The sequence below is a fragment of the Physella acuta genome, unplaced genomic scaffold, assembly GCF_028476545.2.
Source record: "Physella acuta isolate Inbredline_101_S28 unplaced genomic scaffold, ASM2847654v3 ptg000450l, whole genome shotgun sequence".
Taxonomy (NCBI): domain Eukaryota; kingdom Metazoa; phylum Mollusca; class Gastropoda; family Physidae; genus Physella; species Physella acuta.
Window position 1 is genome coordinate 1012431 of NW_026731969.1, and position 20896 is coordinate 1033326.

General features: G+C 32.0%; 2 protein-coding genes across 10 annotated transcripts; both read right to left on the bottom strand.

Moving 5' to 3' along the window:
- Positions 1-229: 229 nt before the first annotated feature.
- LOC131943289 (death domain-containing protein CRADD-like) lies at positions 230-6490 on the bottom strand. 4 transcript variants are annotated; one of them, XM_059303319.1, is made up of 7 exons: positions 6377-6490; positions 6111-6180; positions 3045-3107; positions 2773-2844; positions 2563-2646; positions 969-1292; positions 230-662 (listed from the first exon to the last, which is right to left on the bottom strand). In XM_059303319.1, the coding sequence occupies exons 2-7, from the start codon at positions 6148-6150 to the stop codon at positions 346-348; spliced, it is 900 nt and encodes a 299-aa protein (XP_059159302.1). In that variant the 5' UTR covers positions 6151-6180; positions 6377-6490; the 3' UTR covers positions 230-345. The 4 variants fall into 4 exon arrangements, with proteins under 4 accessions (XP_059159302.1, XP_059159300.1, XP_059159301.1 ...); XM_059303317.1 differs by lacking the exon at positions 6377-6490 and adding an exon at positions 3733-3876 and having other exon boundaries at positions 6111-6125; XM_059303318.1 differs by having other exon boundaries at positions 6111-6490.
- Positions 6491-14180: 7690 nt separating this feature from the next.
- LOC131943274 (haloacid dehalogenase-like hydrolase domain-containing protein 2) lies at positions 14181-20859 on the bottom strand. 6 transcript variants are annotated; one of them, XM_059303297.1, is made up of 8 exons: positions 20816-20859; positions 19528-19656; positions 18791-19002; positions 18433-18517; positions 17857-17939; positions 17171-17304; positions 16169-16232; positions 14181-14466 (listed from the first exon to the last, which is right to left on the bottom strand). In XM_059303297.1, exons 2-8 carry the CDS (start codon positions 19623-19625, stop codon positions 14360-14362), a joined length of 783 nt encoding a protein of 260 aa, XP_059159280.1. In that variant the 5' UTR covers positions 19626-19656; positions 20816-20859; the 3' UTR covers positions 14181-14359. The 6 variants fall into 6 exon arrangements, with proteins under 6 accessions (XP_059159280.1, XP_059159274.1, XP_059159276.1 ...); XM_059303291.1 differs by having other exon boundaries at positions 20711-20854; XM_059303293.1 differs by having other exon boundaries at positions 19528-19909; positions 20711-20854.
- Between the last annotated feature and the right edge of the window lie 37 nt (positions 20860-20896).

Consider the following 20896-nt stretch of genomic DNA (forward strand, 5'->3'; position numbering starts at 1 on the left):
TGTCATTGTCTGTTTTTGAGTATCGATGACGTGACTTTTAATGTTCTTTTTCTTTTTCGTGTATCTTTGTAAAGTTTCGTTTTGTTTGACTGTGAAAGTTTGTTTTCATTTAGTTTCCTCTATAGCTTTCCGGACAGACAATCATACAGACAGACAGAATAGCGAAACTATTAGAGTTATATTATGAAACAACTATCAGATCTTGAGACTTATAAATAAATTAGAACAATTTACTCTCCGATAAAACTTTAATTAAGTTGGAAAGTGTTGCCAATGTTAAATCTAAATTTGCATATCAGATACTGGGTGGAATTGGCATACACATAATTCATTTATCATAGTTTTTTAGAAAAACGTTTCCAGGCGCTCCCAGTCAATATGTGCATTATTATTTTTTTCAGATTCTCGAAATATTTTAATTAAATTGTTGAATGTTGCGTTTCTCCCACTCCGTTGCTTCCATTTAATTAATGTGTTGCTAATGGTTCTTTGTGCGTTGGATCCATTGGATTGAAATTCTTGGTCTATTTGAGCTTTTCTGAAACCTAAGTTGTACAAGACACTTTCCCAGTTGTTGCCAAGAATGGTTGCTAGGCGACTGGCGTCAATCTCAGATAGGATTTTATTTTTTGTAGAATCTGGAAGCTCATCAAACCAAGGAGCTTAAAATAAACAATAATTAGAAAACATATGTTTTTACTGTATGTCAAAAAATAAGGTTAAAAATGAAAATAATTATATTTTTTTTTCCTCATTGAACTAAAAAAAAATTATTTGTTTCAAATTAATAATACGTTACTTTCATTTTAAGATTAAATCCAATACTTTTAAAATTGTTCCATTTGCGAGTTTTTAAACACCAGAAAGCTGTTATTTCTAAATGAATTTTTTAGTAACTCTAAAATTAGAATTAAGTTTCTTTATAAAATTATCCAAATATAATTTTACAACCATCATCTCTCACTTACCTGGAAGTATTTCAAGCTGAGGCTTTTGATCTGTGTTTACTATAGAGTCGAAGATATCTGTGTATCCAACTTGATGTAAACTTTCAACAAATTTTGCACAATCCGACTCCTTTTTACGCATCAATATTCCAAGAAGCTGTATGGCACTATCCCTTCTTGCTTTTGGTCCTAGCTCTTCCATTTCATCAAATGTTATCACATCTTTTTCAAACAACTGAGGTAAAACATCTTTTGGGTTCAGCTCTGCTACTAATAGAGTATAGTTAGCCTTCAGTTTTGCTTTGATGTCAATGATCTTCGAGATCTGAACACTATCAAATTCATCTGGAAGTATACAAGACCGTATTATGTCATATGAATTAATGAGGTAAAATCTAAAGAATATTCAACTTATTGCTTTACAATTTTTGTTTTTATTTTATTGTATGTGCTCTTTTTCAGATAACATATTTAAAAAACTAATCCACATATGGCATTGTCTCATTTACATTTGTAAGCCAATACTGATAATAAACAATACTAATTCATTAATTACATTTTTATATTGTATTTAATATATTCTATTCATACTTAAATATAAATACCTAAATGTCAAATACATTCACTTTTTAAGAACTAATAAAAGAAATACTTCATATTTTCAAATCTTTATTCCTTAGTTAAAAATGTCATTGTTTTTGTAATGAACAACAAAGTATAAGGGTCAATATATTTATGTAGAAGCTACTTCAAAAATGTCGCGTAATAACAATATTGCTAAAAATTTATAATTACATTTTTGTTTAATGGATTTGAAAACATGTTTATCTTTTTTTTAATTAGAACGACATGTCATTAGTGCTCGTTGAAGGTTTACTATCTATCCATAATATATTCTTAAACCATATACTACTTAGGAAACACAATCTCAAACACGGAAGGTTTACATTTTATGTATATTTGATTTTAATTAATACATACATCAGCATGAAGTGGGAAGATATAAGTAAAAAATGAATTAAATTAATCAGTTTAAATCAGTATGTAAAACTAAAAATTTTATGGAAATCTCGTCTTCCAAAATTATTTTGTGAGTGTGCATATTACTAAACGGTTGTCAAAATTATTTCAGCAAGGTGTGGGTATGTTTTTTGTAGTGAAGCAATAAAAACATCAAAGGCAGCCCTTCGCCCAGCTCATAATTGAAGAGTTTTTTTCGCCTTAACTATATCCATGTCTTCTTTAAAGATTATGTCATGTTGATACATGAAGGGAAGGATTTGTTTAGCGTCCAGTTCATCCAGTAGAAGAGTCAAGTTTTTCTGTATCTTTTTTTCATGGACTGGGTTAAGTTTACATGCAATAGGGGCGTCTTGTCTATATTCAGCAATCTTTAAATTAGAATTCTAAACTATCCATTTTTTCTAAATTGTTCGAATTGTGCTGTGATCATATGGGTCGGCAATGAACTGAATTTTAAATTTAACTTGATAAATGAAACGTTAGTTTTATAGCTTCCAATTTCAGAACAACATTTCAAGCAACTGGTATTTTATCATTTTCCAATGAAAGGCGTGAAATTTTCAACAAAGATACATATTTTAAACTTATTTACCGTGATGAAAATTATTTTGCTGAGCTGAAACGACGGGATCCTTTCTTGTACCGTCCACTTGAGCACTTGAATTAAAACTGCCAGCTTCCAAAAAAGACAATATAAAAAAGCATAACTAAAATTTCAGTATTAGCTAAACAATGAAGTTAAATAACAACAACTTGTTTTTTATTATATTCTGATGTGATTTAATAACATTGAAATATGAACCTTGTGATTGATAACCAATGCCAGACTCTGCTTCACTTGACAAGCTTGTACGATCTACTACATCAAAATTAACTGAAAAAAACACCACATTTGAATAAAAATGATAATTATAGTCTTATCTACATGGTCATTATGTTTACTGTCTGCACTGGTATCGAGCATAAATAAATGTTATTTTCTTAAATATGAACGTATTTAAAAATGCAAAATAGTTTAACATACTCTAAGTAATAAGTTTTCCTATTTTCTATAGTTAGAATAGAATAAGTTACCATCTTCTTGGTCAAATGGTATTTGTATATCTGCTTTCATCACTGATGTTTCTTCCGTGTTTTCTGTTGGACAAATGATAAATTACTTTAATGTGGTTTGTATTTAGGCTATTTCTTCCATAAATTCTTACAAACAGATACACATCAATAGTATACTTTTTTACTTACCTGTTTGGTATCAAGTATATAACTAAAACTTAACTGCATATTATATATATATATATATATATATATATATATATATATATATATATATATATACACCATAACCATTAATATATTCCTATTTTAATTTTCACCTGTAAAAAAGAAATGCAGTAATTAAAATTAGATCTATATGTGACTTAGATATCTTAGATATCTAGTGCAGAGGGTGCGAAAAGAAATGTGGCACATATTTGTCCCGCTTAAATAGTCTGTTTTTGAGGAAAAATAGAAGACAGAAAAACAAAAAAAGCAACACTACACGCTATTTTATTACTTTTATTTTAAATAGGTTAGTGACTTTCAATTATATTGCAACACGAGCAATTTTGCACCGTCTCAAACAAGATATGTTAAAGTTATATTAATGAAATCTATTTTTAGAATCATCGTCTGGTGTGGTGACCAAAAAAATTAAACTGAAACAACTACAATTTGTAACCATAATGAAACCAATCAAAATGTATTTAATGTTTGTGTATACCTCCTGCTGAATTTCTGTCATATGATCCTGAACTAGCCATATTTCAAACATAAATATATTTTAAATCACCAGATAGCTTGTTTGAGAGGTCCTGTTGTAGTTTCATTAAACTCTCCCCCTTTAAAGTTTAACAGGACGAACAACCTTTGTTAGAGAAACAAAATAGGTAAACCCCGTTATTATTTGGTTAACGTTTTGAACAAAAAATTGTAATGACGAGTGTAAGTGTAACTGCAATTGTACACGTGTGCCTTACACATTATATAATGTATACAATTTTTTTATAAATTAAAATTACAAGATCTAAATGCGGATATAAAAAATAAATATACAAAGAAATGGGAATTCCCATTTTAATCTCCCTTCAGTATATATAGGGTTTATAATTAGGTATATGCTGTGTTAGAATATCATACCTCATCCGGAAATATTTTAAAATATGAAACAAAATATCTCAGATTCATTATTTCAATTAAATTATCTTCAGAAAATAAAATTTTAAGGAATATATATTAGTATGTTTAAGAGATATTTTGTTAAAATAGTACTCTTATAAAGTAATTGGATATTTTGGTTCTTTTCTTTGTGTATCTACGTTTTTAATACGTCGATTGAATTCCAGTTGGTAGCATTTATATAATATCGACGAAAATGTAGACAAAAAATGGGAGCCGGACTTTTTCCCGAAAGACACTTGCCTGAATGCCGTTTGCCCGAAGGCCGATTTCCTGAATGGACACTTGCTCAAATGTGACAAATGTCCGAATGGACACTTGCCCGAATGGGACAAATGCCCCAATGGAGACTTGTCCGAATGCGACAAATGCCCGAATGGACAAATGCCCGAATGCAACTGGCCCGAAGGCCGTTTGCCCGAAAAAAATGTAAATATTAAATAAAAAATTGTATTACCAAATTAATTAGACATTCTCAGTTAATTCAAGTTTGATAATCATCACAGTTCTAAGCATAAAAACAAATTTGTTTATATTTTTTTAAATTAAGCTTTTATCTTTTTAAATATGAGAAAATTGTGTAAAATAAAACTGCTCTATTCTTTAATAAATCATATGTAAGGTGACGTTGGTGGCGGTGTCTTAACATTCTTTTGATGTAAGTTTTGAACACCTTGTTTAGCCGACGTGATGCAGTCGTTAGATAGCGTTTATGACGCAGTGTAGGCGCGGCGTCTCGCAACATTGATCAGAGGCGCGTTTGTTTGATTTATCTTATTGTGCTTAACTTGTATGGTGATCATTTAACAAAAGAATGAGGCGAGGTCTAGGCGAATTTAAAAACTGAAGGAATTCTGTTAAGTTTGATCTCCATTTAATGCACCTTGTTTAGACAATGTGTTGAAGCGATTACTAATAAAGAAAGTGCGATTCATTTTAAAAAAAATCTGATAAACTTTTGTCTAATTCCATAGATAGAAAAGGAAATATGTTTATACACTTTTTATATAGCAACTATAAATTATTAAGAATTTCTGCGAGGATATATATAATATGAATTATTTTCCCTTTATTTTTTGTTTAGATATGTATAGTTTATCAAAATTTCAAATTTAAATTGATTACAAATGATTGTTTGGTAATATATAATGTTAAAATTTTTCGGGCAAACGGCCTTCGGGCATTTGTCGCATTCGGGCATTTGTCGCATTCGGGCAAGTGTCCATTCGACCATTCATCGAATTCGGGCAAGTGTCCATTCGGGCATTTGTCGTATCCGGGCAAGTGTCCATTCGGGCATTTGTCGTATCCGGGCAAGTGTCCATTCGGGCATTTGTCGTATCCGGGCAAGTGTCCATTCGGGCATTTGTCGTATCCGGGCAAGTGTCCATTCGGGCATTTGTCGCATTCTGGCAAGTGTCCATTCGGGAAATCGCCCTTGGCCAAATGGCATTCGGGCAAGAGTCTTTCGGAAATTTGTCGTAGACCCATATGACTTACACATAACTTACAACATTCCGTACTGGGCTATTGAAAAAAAAAAGTAGAAAGTAACTGCATAAGTAATACTTTGTCAAAATTAGATTTGCAATCAATAAATGCTCTGCGTGTAATTGAAATGTAAAAGGGTGTAAGTGTAAAAAAAATTTAAAACGGGGACAGGAAACGTATGGGACTCGGGGTGAACTACTCGAGTTAAAAAAAAAACTAGTTACCTCTCTCTTTGACAGTACAACGAGTATAAGCTTTAGAGATGAGATGTCCATTCATTTATTTAAAAAAAGTTTTGACAAAACAGGTAGATGCGACATACAACTATACTGCATATTAAATAGTGGCAATACTAAATGATTAATTAATATTTAGGTATTCAATAGTGAAAGATGGTGTAAAAAAGTAATTAATGTAGGCTTATAAGTCTACCTCCTTGCAACATCCAATCATATTCTCCTTGGTCATCCATTCGAGTGTCACAAGAGCCTTACTTTTGAACCTTCATTTTATACAAAATTTTTAGTTTTTAAATACATTTTAACAAAGCTCTTAGTATTTCACCAAAGTCATCAGACGGAAGCGTGAGCCAACCAAAATTGATGGATTAGGTTATGGGAGAAAAAAAAGAAGAAAAAAAACACTACTTAATTAATAAGCCTATTTTATTTATTAATTTTAATGGTATTTCGCCATACCAAATTTTGATAACACGAAAAAAAAATCGCTAAAATGTAATTAGCGTGTGTGTAAGGCATAAAGATTTTAAAACATGAACGTCATGTGTACACATTGATTCTTTTTCATCCATTCACACTCGATTTTATAACAAGTAAGCTTAACACTTCCTTTATTTTAAAATAAGATCGGTAATTCCCGTTATGTTCTAACACATTAAGTTTTTAAGGGCCCCAACATGCTTTGTAGGGGAGGTCACCGCCGGTGTTTCTACGCCCCACCCCTCCGATCCCCAGCCGATCTAAATACGATCTCCGAAAGTCTCAAGTACCCCCCCACCCCTAAATCGTCAAAATAAACACTGGAGGCCACGCACCCTAATTACACTATAGTCAGAGGCGTAGCGAGGGGGGGGGGCGGGGGGTGCGGTCCGCACCGGGTGACACCATTTAGGGGGGGGGGGGGGTGACACCAAGGCAAAAAATAGCAAAATATATAGAGAAAAACTTGAGGGGCGATGCAAATCGAAAGTTTGAGGGGGGTGCAAATCGAAAGTTTAAGGGGGAGGGTGCAAATCGAAAGTTTGAAAGTTTGTACCCGGAAGGGTCGCTACTCCTCTGGGGGTGACACCATTAAGTGCCTCACAGGGTGACACCCGACCTCGCTACGCCACTGACTATAGTATAGGGGAGTCTAATTTAAAAATAAAAATTATCTAAACATGCAAATTACCATTAGAATTTATAGTTATAGTGATATTAGTTGGAAATGTGTGACGTCATTGAAAGGAGAAAAATGTTCATGTAGGCTATTTGATATTTCCATGATTATGGTTGGGGGGGGGGCGGTGTACAAGTCAACTCTAATAGTATTATGTCATTTCCTGGTCACTCCTAACCAATTTATTCAACAATTGATGTAGGAGTAAATTACTTGTGTGATCCAATGTATCACATACATAATTGTGTATGAAGTTACCCCAAAAGCTTGATGGAAACTGGTTTCATTTTTCAAACCCAAACACGTCTTGAAAGTTCTTGATCCTGAGCCATACTTTCTTTTCTGTTTTCAGGTGTAGCCTATTGCTATCAGCCTGGGGTTATTCTAAGTCAGTTGGCGGGTTGGGGAGGGGGGGGGGGTTTGTTGTTGGTGATCTTTATACCCTGTTCCCCACCCATATCTTCACTTCCTTACTGGACTTTGGCCAAAGGTTGGCACTACTGAGGTGTATGTAACTGAAGGCTTCCTAACTGTATAGTAAATTGCCATGTCTGAAAACTCTTAAGTTAACTAACTGTAATTATGTAAAAACTATTGATTATGTAAAGAATTTGCTGTGTCATGTTTTCATAAGACACAATGTGGCATTACTGACACAAATTATTATTACTTATTACAAATATGTAACAGTCCATGTTACTTGATTACATTAATTAATGCCATGTTTAATGAAAGCTTATATAAAATTATACAACACAAACATAAGACTTTGTTATCCAACCCAATCGATCATACACAACACAAAGAAACCATGATTAAACATACTTTTAATTTTTGTTATGATCATATTTTATAAATAGCTGTTACTGTTAACTAAATAATAGTACATAACATAGTTCTAAATTTAATTTCCATTCTTTTAGTCTAGGTACTGAGACTTAAATAAGTTTTCCTTGGACAAAACATTTGTTTTGTTTAGAAGGTTAGCACAAACCTAGCTCTAACAGCTATGTTGAATATGATTCAATATTAGTAGGCGGCTCCCGGTCAAAAACCCCCTGGACATAAACCCCCTGGACATAAACCCCCCGACATAAACCCCCTGGACAAAAACCCCCCGCGACAAAAACCCCCTGGACAAAAACCCCCCGCGACATAAACCCCCTGGAGCAAAACCCCCCGCGACATAAACCCCCTGGAGCAAAAACCCCCGCGACATAAACCCCCCGGATAATAACCCCCGGGCTGAGGTTTATATAAAGAAATAATAACGATGATGTGAACCAAAAAATTAAAAAAAAAATACATTATAAAATATACATCATTAAAAATACATTAAATGAATTTAATTTTTTACGACTAAGAAAATAGTTTCTACCTAAAAATAATGCTATTCGAAATCAACGAGTGACCTTAGTTGTATTTGATCAAAGATCGGGCACAAAGGACAACCTTAGGTTTTTGGATGATAATCAGCACTGGTTTTTGGATGGTACAAATACAGGACTCTGGCATTCAACAACTCTACCAAGTTGATAGTGAATTTGCTCTCATGCTCAGAATGCTACCTGCGTTGGTTTTTGTTCCCATTGAACACATAAGTTATGCCTTTGAAAAATTATTGGAAATTTTCCCCCAAGAAGCAATGCCAATTGCAGACTACTTTGAGGACTACTATATTGGCAGACCACAACGTCGAGGTCGGAGACAGCCTATGTTTCTACTTGATATGTGGAACATGCACACACGTGCAGAAGACCATATGCCAAAAATAACCAACTCAGTTGAAGGCTGGCACAGAAGTTTCCAGTCGAATATGGGATGCTGTCTCCCCAATATTTGGAAATTTATTGACTTTATTAAAAAGGAACAGATTAATTCAGGTCACTGTTTACTAAAACAGAAAAAAAATATTGATAGCAGCTCTCGAATTTTAACTGTTGTTAAAAATTTTAATGAGTCCACCATTATTGAGTAGGCTATTTGCGAGGCATCGCTCACAATCTGTCTTTTTAAAGTTATAATAAAAATAAAACAGTTTTTTTGTAATGTTTTTTTTTATTCATATATTAATTTTGGTTCTCATCATCATTGGTTTTTCCTTATATAAACCTCAATTGGGGGGTTTTTGTCCAGGGGGTTTATATCGCGGGGGGTTTTTGTCCAGGGGGTTTATATCACGGGGGGTTTTTGTCCAAGGGGTTCATGTCGCGGGGGGTTTATGTCCAGGGGGTTTATGTTGGGGGGTTTTTGTCCAGGGGGTTTTTGTCCAGGGGGTTTTTGACCGGACACCTTAGTAGGCCTATCCATCAGATGAAATAACTGTTAAAGAACAGGTTTTAAGAAATAACTTAACTAAATGTAAAAATATTAAAGTTTTATATTATTTTTTTACACTGAAGATGTTTAAAAAAACTTCTGATGTTTTGTAAGGATTTAACACAATAGGACAGAGAAAATACATTCTATTAACTTGGGGAAAAAATTATTAAAACATTAACTTATTACAGTCAACTGTTGGCTATTAATAGCAAGCACATAGCACTCATTTAATTTTTTGTACAGGTTATGTTAAGCATTCATACTTATACTCTGTATAAAATAAGGTACATAAATGATAGTTAAAACATAAAGTTTCTAATGCAAAGCTGAACATAAAAACAAAAATTATTAAGTATATGCAAATAAGCATACTTGATATTTTTAATTATCACATATCTAAATCATTCATGTAACCTAACAATTTTGGTAAACTAAATTAAAAGCAATAAGTAGCAACTAAATTTGTTGCAGCTTTGTATCAAAAAGAGAAAAAAGAGCTATTTATGTTAGGCGCATGAAAACTGAAAATATTTGCTATGGTGATACTCAACAAAGTCATACATGCATTATTTTATCAGACAATAAATTATACCCAACGCAATTCAAAATTATAGGATATGATAAAAAAAATGAATGTAATTGAATACAGATGTTTAGAAAGCTTAACGTTTAAGCAATAAGTCTACTCAAACTAATTCTAACTTCAATAATTTCTAATATATAATAGGGTAATCATCAAAACAGTTAAAACATTGTGTTATTTAAAATAGTTTCTGGTCACACATTAAAATTCACACACTCCCTCCTTATCAGAAGAGCATTAGCTATGTTTACTCAAAGCTTCATCAAACACATCCCAGTCTATTGAAACAGAATGGAGCTCCTCCGCATCTTTGAACACTTTCCTAAGGTTTTCAAATGTGGCATCTTTTCCTACTCTCTGCCGCCATTTTATCAACAAGCCTGGGATTGCCCTGTTCACATTGTGGCCATTGTTCTCCAACTCCAGCTCAATTTGAGCTTTCTTGAAGCCAAGTATCAGCATCACACTTTCCCAGTTACTTCCAAATACACCTACCAGTCTACTGATATCAGCGTTTGTTAACAGACCAGACATGATGTTAAAGTGAAGTGTGTAGATTAATATCGAATCTTCAATGTATATATTATGTCAGGGTGTTTCACTGTAAACAAATGACAGAAAAGTCCATACATGAAGATGAAGGAGAATGTATCTGTTTTAATAAGGTCTGCAGTTATCACCTTGCACAGCCACTTTATTTTTTCCTGTCAGGTGTAAGTGATGTTAGGAGAGTCGACTCAATGGAACAAAACTGGTGAAAAAACAAAATTGAGTCGAGTTAAATACAAGTAAAATATAATATATTTAGGTTTATTATATATACTATGCTAAAATATTTATTTAAATATTGAAAGGCTAACCAAAATACTATTAATATTGGGTCTATACTTAATCACAAATAGCTTATTTAAATTACATAAGAAAATTAAGTCAGCTTCCTTATTAAAAACCTTATAGAAATTTTACAAAAAGAGAGTTACCTGCCCTTTCTTAAGATTAATCCTATTGTTTTCTCCCCTTTTAATATTGCATTTTGTAATCTTTAAATTTATTTTAATGACTAATTCATTATCTAATTTAATTCAAAATTATTCCGTTGTATTCAGGGACTAATATTTATATATGTGTAAAGATTATAGGAAATCACAATACCAATAGAATATAGTCAAAATTGAATAACAAGATTTACAACACACCTACAGACAAACTAACAGACATTTTAAAATAAATTCTACTATCTACTTCTATAGTAATAATACTCATAGAGTATTATTTGCATTACTATAATTACTGATCAGTCTCTATTAATTTAATATTTATATTAGGGTGAGCCGCGTGAGCCTTTAAATATTTTTATCAATAAGTAATATTTAGTAATCAAGTTTTATTAGTCTTAGTCACTCATTAGTGTTTAAGAAGATAACCATAATTATTAATTAATTAAATTAATTATTACATAATCACATTATTCATAAATTATTATTAACGAGCCGACCCGCTGCGTATCATACGCCGCTATTTAGTTGTTTTTTTTTCTACTTTTCACTAATTTATAATTTGTGAATTCGACAGTACCAATGCTGCCATTGAAAATATTTGCTTAAAAACACTACCCCCCCCCCCACGTGAAAGCAGCCTCCTCTTAGTTACCTCCTCTAAGTTTAAAATCGTTTCAAACTAAATTATATGCCCCTAATAGGCTAATAGCCGTCACCAAACCCGTCTCTGTGATTGTAAAATGTAAACAGAGTGAACACCGCTCACCAGATCATGTGGGGGTGGGGTGGGGGCGGTAGTGATAGTGATAGAGAGAAAGAGAGGGGACTGTAAGGCGCGCTTGCAGCTTGTTTTCTAACTGATCCCAGAAGAGAATTATATATATAGATCTAGATGATAAATAATAAATACTAATAAGTAATAATTAGGCCTAAATTGAAAATTGCCTAAATGAATAAATAATGATAAACGTAGACTATGTAATATGTATGTATTACTATTTACTATGTACTATGTGGTGTACTATACTTAACTATACATAGTATTAGTAACATACTACTATCTTACTAAACAGTTTAGTAACTAAACTAAATTTAAAATTACTAATATAATATAAATAAAATAAATATTCTTAGTTCTTATTAGTTCTTAATAAAATAGTTTTAATACGTTTATAATTTAATAAATGTTATTATAATATAATTAAATATAATGGTACTAGATCTACCGGTGGCGTAGCTACCGTAAAGCTAACGTGAGCCTAGGCCAGGCCTAATATTTAATAATTTAATATAATTTATAAAGGTAGGCCTACAAACAATTACATTTTTCTTTGAAATCTGGATTTGATCAAGTTTATTTTTCCGAGTTCGAAACCGGTTAAAGTTTTTGATTTGGAATTTCCGATTTTTACTGTTCTAAAAATAGATCATAAAAATTCCGATTTTGAAAATAGTATAAAATCAGGAAAAGTTAGTATCCTCACAAATTAATAAAGACTGGGTTCGCTTCTGGTAAAAACGTCTTGTCTAAAAAAAAAACGTCATCATATCCGAAAATTGATAAATGTCGCTTTAAAATAATAATAATAGAAGTTACTTTATATTTTTAGAAAGAGATCGTAATTTGGGCAAGGGATGCAAAGGCACGGGCAGTGTTTCTTCCAGACTTTTTTCTCCGGGGGGAGGGGGGCACTGGGAGGGGGGCACTTGAAATTTTCGGGGGGGGGCGGTAGACTTTCTTCGGGGGGGGGGCGGACACTGTTAAAAGTATATATTTTCTATATAAATTATATACATTTCATTTCGTTTGGGGGAGGGCGGTAAAAAAATTTTGGGGGGGGGGGGGGGCTTCGCCCACCCAAAGAGATGCCCGGAAGAAAACTCTGGGCACGGTACTCTTTTTGGGGGGAGAGACTGGTTTTTGTGATGACGACGACGTGTGGCGTTGGAAAAGGGTGGAGTTAAAAATAAAATAAAAGCAAGCGTGACTCCAATTAGACTTTTGCTTTAACAGTTTTACATTGGGGAGGGGAGGAGGATTGAATACTATTTTTAACGAGCGTACCCGTCGTGCGCGTTGTGGGGATGTCAGAAGAAAAGAAATTTTGATAACATTCACTTGTTACCAAATATTGATATTTAGACAAGGGACCTAATTTTCTGTTGTTTTTTACTATCTCGTATACAAATCTCGACATTTTCCACATCCCCGAGTCGGAAAAATATAGCTTTGCAATCTTGTCCGTATGTCTGTGTGTGTGTATGTGTGTATGCTGCTTGGAAATGCAGAGCGCCCATTTAAGCTCTACTGCTCCCAGGCGCGTCAGGTTCCTCTTAGTCAACGACTCCAGTAGTCCACTGTATCTATAGTGTATGACTCTTTTAAAAAACAAACAAATGCGTCATAGTGCTCACAATACATGGGAGCCAAGGGGCGTATCAACTGACTTGATCACTTGTGTAGTTTGACCAATTAATCAAACAGTAAAACTGACCCCCGGGTCCTAAGACAGCCATTGAGGACCTGTTGGCGCAAATGGCACCCTACTGCCCCCGGCCCCCAGAACAAAATGAGTTAATGACAGAAACCTCACCAAGAGTATTCTTAACGGCTTCCAAAGTCCTATGGTGATTAGATAAAAGATGTGTTCATGTATAAAAGACAGACCATAGACTTTCATATATATATATATATATATATATATATATATATATATATATATATATATATATACATATATATATATATATATATATATATCTGGAAATTTATTTATTTATTTCAGCTAGGAATTATCACAACTGCAAGTGTATTTTACTTGATCATTTATACAAAATTTAGGGACACTGTTTACCAAAGATTAATACATAGTATTTATAACAATGACAGATTATGTAACTGTTTAAAAGCAAAGCATTTTGAAATTGTAAGATAAATAATCTCGTTTCACTTTTAAAATGTGCCTTACGTTTGTAAAATAAATGAGCATTTAATTTAAATTACTGGATTTAAAAAGTTTCTTCCTATTTAAACGTCAAAGCGTTTTTTGCTTCCAGGATTTCCATTGTGAAAAGAAGAGAGAGAGAACACTGATTTGGTTCATGAGGACATTCAACTACTCCAAATATGTGGAACTTTCTAAACCCTAGGATGCATCCAAAAACTTGTAATTGAAATATTTTTAAAAGTCTTTTTTTGAATAAAAAACAGCAGTCAGATTAATGTAAAGCAATTTTTAATTGGCATAACATTGTAGCAATATCAAAAATGTATTGTGTCCAGATTTTCCTCATATAAAAATTAAACTTTTTATTCAAACTAGGATATACACAAACTGGCTTTCAATTTAAATAACAAGTACATGAATGAAGACGCAGTCTCAGGACTGTAGTAATTCTTCTATATAATCAACAGCTTGGCTAAAATTGTCAGCAACTCTGTAAGGAGCTGGGTTTATCTTTGATTCATCTCCTGCTCTGTATTTACCTGAAATGAATCAGTACAATGACATATCAACGCAATGAAAAAATTATATTTGTTTTGCTAAGCCACTACTAGTAGTGGAAATAGCAATGTACCTTCTTTTAATATTTATGAAAAAAATTGCCACAAATGAAAAATATTTTCATTTAGATTTATAAACTTATAGCAATTGAGCTGAGATTAAAATAAGTTAGTTAATTAATTTAATTTAAACAAAAACTGAACATGAGCTTTTTTTTTTTGCAGTTGTTTAACTGAATTATTCATAGTGGTTATTGTATAAAATCTCAAACATGAGATTGCGCAGGGATTAGACCTTTGTAATCATGTGCTACATGGCAGAAGGTGTATTGGGAATTAATAAATGTGATTAAGCATATATCTTACATATTTAAAATGAAAATGAAAAAAATGTTTAGAATTTTTAATATTACTGGCCGTCGGTACCCGTTAAACGTGAATTATAGGTCTATATATTTTAATGTTATATGCCTACATTTTTCAGAAGAATATTTTATAAAATAGTTAATGGTCAAAATGCAATGTTACAGGTTTAACGATATTAGTGACAACTCAAAGAAATAACTAAATAGCTAAAAGTCCGACACATTTAAAATAACATAGGCTACTAATACCTATTAGAAAGAAAAAAAAAAAATTATATACATAATTAGTCAACACAACACCATATATAGAATGTGCACATTAATTATAAGACTTAAATGATTCTGTTAAAACCTGGCTTTTCAATGGTATTTATGTTGTTTTTTAAAGTAATTTGTATTAGTTTTGGCAGAGCAAATTGTATAAATTTCATAAATTAGGCCTCGATAAGTAAATCTATAGATCTAAATCAAATTTTAATGAAATAGTTCATTTCTTAGTATTCTAAAATTGGAAGATGACGCCATCGGTTTTATGTACTTTCCGTACTTCAAATATATGACATGTGACGTCATCGATATCGGCATTCTTGTCTCAACGATAAACGCTTTTCCGGTTGCATAATTAAAACTGATTTTTTTTTTTTACATTCGAATATGCCTTTACTTTTTACTTTTCTTATTTAAATAAAATTTTGTTTATACATTTAAAACATCTACCATATTATTTTCAACAAAAGTCCGTATCAAGTTCTCCATACATAGCTAAAGATTCTGATGTGATATGCTGCGAAAATATTTTGCGGAAAGAGAGAGAGAGAGAGAGAGAGAAGTGCGCACATGGGCTTTTATATATTAGGATTATTATAAAATAAAAAGGAAGAGAAACACATTTAAAAGGGGGAGTATGATGTTTAGCAAAAATGTGTGACAATGATGGTAGTAGTGTGGTATGAAAATCTTCTAAAACTGTGACATTGAGTATGGTTTACCACTAAACTGTTAAACAACATGCAGCTTGTGTATTATCTCACCTGTCTTTACTAAAAATGCCATTGAGTATGGCTGACGAATATACTACATGCAGATTATCTCACCTGTCTCCATTAAAAATGCCACCAAGTAGAGCTGACCAATAAACTGTTAAACACATGTAGCATGTGTATTATCTCACCTGTCTTCTCTAAAAATGCCATTGAGTATAGATGACCACTAAACTGCATGTAGCATGTGTGTTATCTCATATGTCTCCACTAAAAATGCCATCGAATATGGCTGACCAATAAACTGTAAAACAACATGCAGTTATTGTGCAATCTCACCTGTCTTAACTAAAATGCCAACCATTCCAACAGTCTGAGCACCTTGTATATCATCTCTCACATCCTGAAAAATTAAAATCTTTATAAACCAGGGCTGGATAGCTGGTTAGTAGCACATTTTTAAATGTATTTTTACATCTTCTTGTTTTCTCAGTAGGTTGATTTTGTATTTTATAGAATATTTTTTGGTAAAACCATTAGCAAAACAAGCGTAACTCTATTTGACAGATGCATCTTTACAGTTATCTGCCTGCATTATAAAATTAATAAAAGTTAAATAATATATTCTAATACTAATCCAATCCTAATTTATAAAACCCCACGTTCGCACTTCTCTCTCTCTCTCTGTCTGTCCGCAAAAAGTCTACGATGAGGGGGTCAAAACTGACCTCGACTGACCGGCGCCTTATATGGGCGAATTGATTAAGCAAATTCTCAATGTTTTCGAAAGCCTAAGCGAAGCTGGGCAGCATGCCTAGTCTATTATGTAGGTAGAAATATGGCCAAACTTTTGTTTTCTATAAATCAGACCTCATGAAAAAAATGTCATCATTGATTTTTCTGACAGATAAAACTGCTCTTTATATTTTCTTCTTTAACACTAATTATAATTATTCAAAAATATATATTTTTTAAAAATAAAGATTAGTGTATAGGGCATTCAATTACAACTAATTTACATATGTAATGAATGGGTTATTTTAAATAAACTGGTAAAAAATGTGAGTCTTTTTGCACATAGGTACAGAAAAAAAAACTCCAGTAAAATGTGTAAACAGTTCTGGTCTTTTTGAGTTATACATGTTACAAACAATGTGTTTGTAACAATACTTACATCACCTAACTAATTTATATATGTAATGAATGGGTTGTTTTAAATAAACAGGTAAAAAAAGTCTTTTTGTACATAGTTACTGAAAACAAATTGAGTGAAAAAAAATAACAATTATGGTCTTTTTGAGTTGTACATGTTACGAACAATGTGTTTGAAAGAATACTCACATCACCAACCATGACACACTGAGCAGGTTCACAGTCCAACTCTGCTATAGACGAGAGGAAAAAATTTGCTTCTGGTTTGCCTACAACCTCTGCTGTAACGTCTGTTGCATACTCTAGAGCAGCAACAAATGGGCCTAGAAATTCACAATGTAGTAACTAAATATAAGATAGTAACCTAACAGGTATTAATGAGATAATTAATAAAGAGATTATTAATAGACTATAAGAAGATATGTGACAAGGAAGGTGTTATAGCATAGATAAATATATATATATGACTAGACATAGGGATTAATAAGAACGATATAAACTTAGTTGGTATTGACGTTAAGTGATTTGGTTCGAGAGTATGGGCGCGTGTTTGGTTTGTTTAATAGAATATGTGTAGCGTGACTGAGACGTGACAATGATATCAATGACGTAGGACACAAGACTGAAGAGGCATTAGTTGTTGGTAGTAAAGTTTCTGAGGAAATAAGATAGTGTTCACATCCTCATGACATATCAATGGCTGGAGCGACAGAAATATAATTCATTCAACATATCACTCATTCATTCATCCCCCCACCCCCCTTACCACAGAAAGCTTTACAGTTAAAAATATTCTGTTAACACTTAAAACAAAGAAGACTTTGAAGTTAAGAATATTCTGGTAACACTTTAAACATATACTTTTAAATATCTACCTGGCCCTAAAGCTAAGCCATCGTTTCTTTTATAATATCTAGCTTTATGAATAGCTATCAATGAAGCTCCATTTTGAAGCAGCCTGAAATGCAATAAAAACTAATTAGCTTCTAATTACAGAAACAGTTGCTAAATGTGTCTCTGAAAACCATGATATCATGTCTAATTATAACTATCTTTTCTTTTAGCAAAGATGGTTGTGCATTTTACATAAATTATTAAACATATTCTTTGTTATTTGTCACAATGGATTATTAAAGTACCTTAAGAAAAGTGAATATTGAAAAGGGCAGAAGCACTTCATCATTTTGTTTGTGAACTCTGTGTACAAAAGGATTGACTGTTCAGAAAGAATATCAACTTTTGCTTGATTTCCATTGACCTACATCAGACACACATCATAGCTGAGTGCATTCAATGACATCCTAGGTTTGCATTGGAATCCAATTATGATATGTCCAGACTAGCAGTGTTGTGCTTAATAACTCAGCTACCCAGTGTTTTACAATACTGACAAGAATAACATAAAACCCAGTCAAAAACTAGAAAATAGTTTTTTGCTTAAAGTTACATACCTCATAGCTTTGTTCATGTTCTCATAATTAAATTCTTCAGGAGCCAAGCCAATCAACACAGCATTAGGATCATGTGTTGGCACACCTGAAAAAAGTTTTTAAAAAGGTTATGTAATGTAAGTAAATATTTTTAAACAAACAGTGATATAATAATAGTGCATACAACATTTTAAAATTTTGGGTAATTTACTATTTACTATAAAAAAAATTAAATAAGTTTGATATCAGCAAAGGGTTTTATTATTCACTTTTAACAAACATCACACACAATCTTTATTTACTAAATATTTAAAATGTTTACAAGAACTTAGTTTGCTTCCTTACGAACAGGATATCAAAGGAAAATTCATTACCAAACCTTCAAAGTCTTCCAAAGCATTTTTGTCAATCATAAAAAATGGACGAAGCTTCTTGTCATCAATTAGTTTTCTAGCTGCAGACAGTGAGGTATACACCTGGTCTCCTGTCACACTAAAACCAATTTTGTTCAGTCTATTTAACAGAAAGTTTTTACTCTCCTTTGTTGTGTTGGTCACAAATTTTATGTGCAGGTTTTTATTGGCTTGTAATCTGTAAAAATAGAGGTAAATACTTTAATTTGATAGACATCAATGAAATTCAAAAGATATTAAATAATTTGATTTAATTTTCTAACAAAACAGAAAGTATGTTGAGAGCCTTTAAAGAAATAAAAGTTCATAAGCCAATGAATTTGATGTAGAGAGTTTTATTTTTTTGTTTCAAAACATTATGAAAGTCAGGTCAATCAAATCACAAGCAACAATTACTTAAATGTTGTCACATAATTTTAGCTGATTTTTACACCCTTACAAATGACTAATCATTTTTGTTTTTTAATAAGAGATACATAATAAAACAACCTCCATCCCTCACTTAACATTTCATCAAAAAATTCCAAAATCCTCCCCCCCCCCCTTCCACATACCCTAGGTGTGTGGTATCCTTTTTATGGACAACACTGCTGATCATTTTGATTCATCAATATTCAAAGCAGTAAAGTTAGAAAATTATTTTTTGTTTCATTATTAAATACATATCATACAAATGATTTAACAAAGAGTAAAATAGGTCTACCTTTTTAATGCATCAACTGCACCAGGTGTCTGATCATCATCAATATGTAGTGTTCCACTTAGGTCAATAAGGATAGTTTTTATTTTCTGGCTTGCCATTCTAAATGTTTTGGTGAATCGTAACTGATTCCTATTCAATAAGTTAACCACAAAATGTGTATAAAACTATCCTTTTTGTGATTATAAATTCCTTTCAATTTAACTCTCATTAAATCAGATCTTTGCATTTCATTTAACTAATATGCCAAAAATGATCTCTCTAGATTCCTAAAAAGACAGCTCAGTGCACATGACTCAATAATATAAACTGAGTATGTTTAACTATTGTTTAACTTAACTTTTACTGTTCATTCACTCACGAGTCACTAGGCCCAGGTCCTAGCCTAGGCACATACAAATATAATATTAGCCTAAATAATATAAACATTAAAATTTGAAATTAGTGTTACAGTGTAAAGTTAGTAAAGTGTAATATTATGTTACTGTGTTGAGTGTCGACTACTCATTCATAGTCATACCATATGATGACTTATATTTTTTTTGACTATGCTTTTTTATGCTATAATTCTAATACTCTACTACTCTATGCTATGTCATGACTTATGGCTTAGACTTTAGTTTAGAATTTTAGACAGACTGCTTTTAACGTTCTAATTTATTAATACATATAAATTTACTATTTAGGTAATCTAAATCTATCATTTTAGGTACCTAAAATTGACCAAGGCTAGTAATGTTAAAAAATGGTGACTCATTAAATTTTAGCACTTATTTCATATTTTTAGGAGGATTTATTTTTTGAAAGTTACAAACATGTTTCAAAGATTCATTCATGTACATGTTTTTAATCAATCGCATTAAATATTAAAACTTTTCAGTTAGGGCCTATAGGTAAATAAATACAAGTGATGTTTATAGGCCTACTTGTATTAAAAGCCTTTTAAAGTTTAAAGTAACTTTAAAGCCATTCTCATATTATGATATTATTATATAGGTCTAAATAATACTAAATATAAATTATTTTAATAGGCCTAGGCTAGGGAGGCTAATGATTCTGAAGGAATGATAACAACAACGAGGCAACTTTTTTTCACATTACTACTACGTACTAGATCTAGCCTCGGCCGATTTTACTAACCTAAATAATAAAATATATATAAAACGATAGATATTAGATTACCTACATTTATTCATATTCTAATTTAATTTTATAAATCTAACATCTATGATCCATCAATAACTAGTCTACAAGCCACTCATTGTAAAGTTCACAAAGAAGGCTTACAAACTTTCATTTATTAAAAAAAAATTATTTAGCCTATTTATTTCTTATGTAAAGTTGATCTATCTTTTGAATAGCTTAATAGCTC

Coding starts and splice junctions, on each gene's coding strand:
- LOC131943274 (XM_059303291.1), bottom strand. Junction 19,003..19,527: donor GCAGTTGATGCATTAAAAAG/GTAGACCTATTT, acceptor CTATTTTTACAG/ATTACAAGCCAATAAAAACC. Junction 17,305..17,856: donor TGGCTTAGCTTTAGGGCCAG/GTAGATATTTAA, acceptor GTGAATTTCTAG/GCCCATTTGTTGCTGCTCTA.
- LOC131943289 (XM_059303316.1), bottom strand. CDS start 5,957: ATGAATGGACATCTCATCTCTAAAGCTTATACTCGTTGTACTGTCAAA. Junction 3,108..5,902: donor TTGTACTGTCAAAGAGAGAG/GTAACTAGTTTT, acceptor TTTGTCCAACAG/AAAACACGGAAGAAACATCA. Junction 1,293..2,562: donor GCAAAATAATTTTCATCACG/GTAAATAAGTTT, acceptor GTATACTTCCAG/ATGAATTTGATAGTGTTCAG.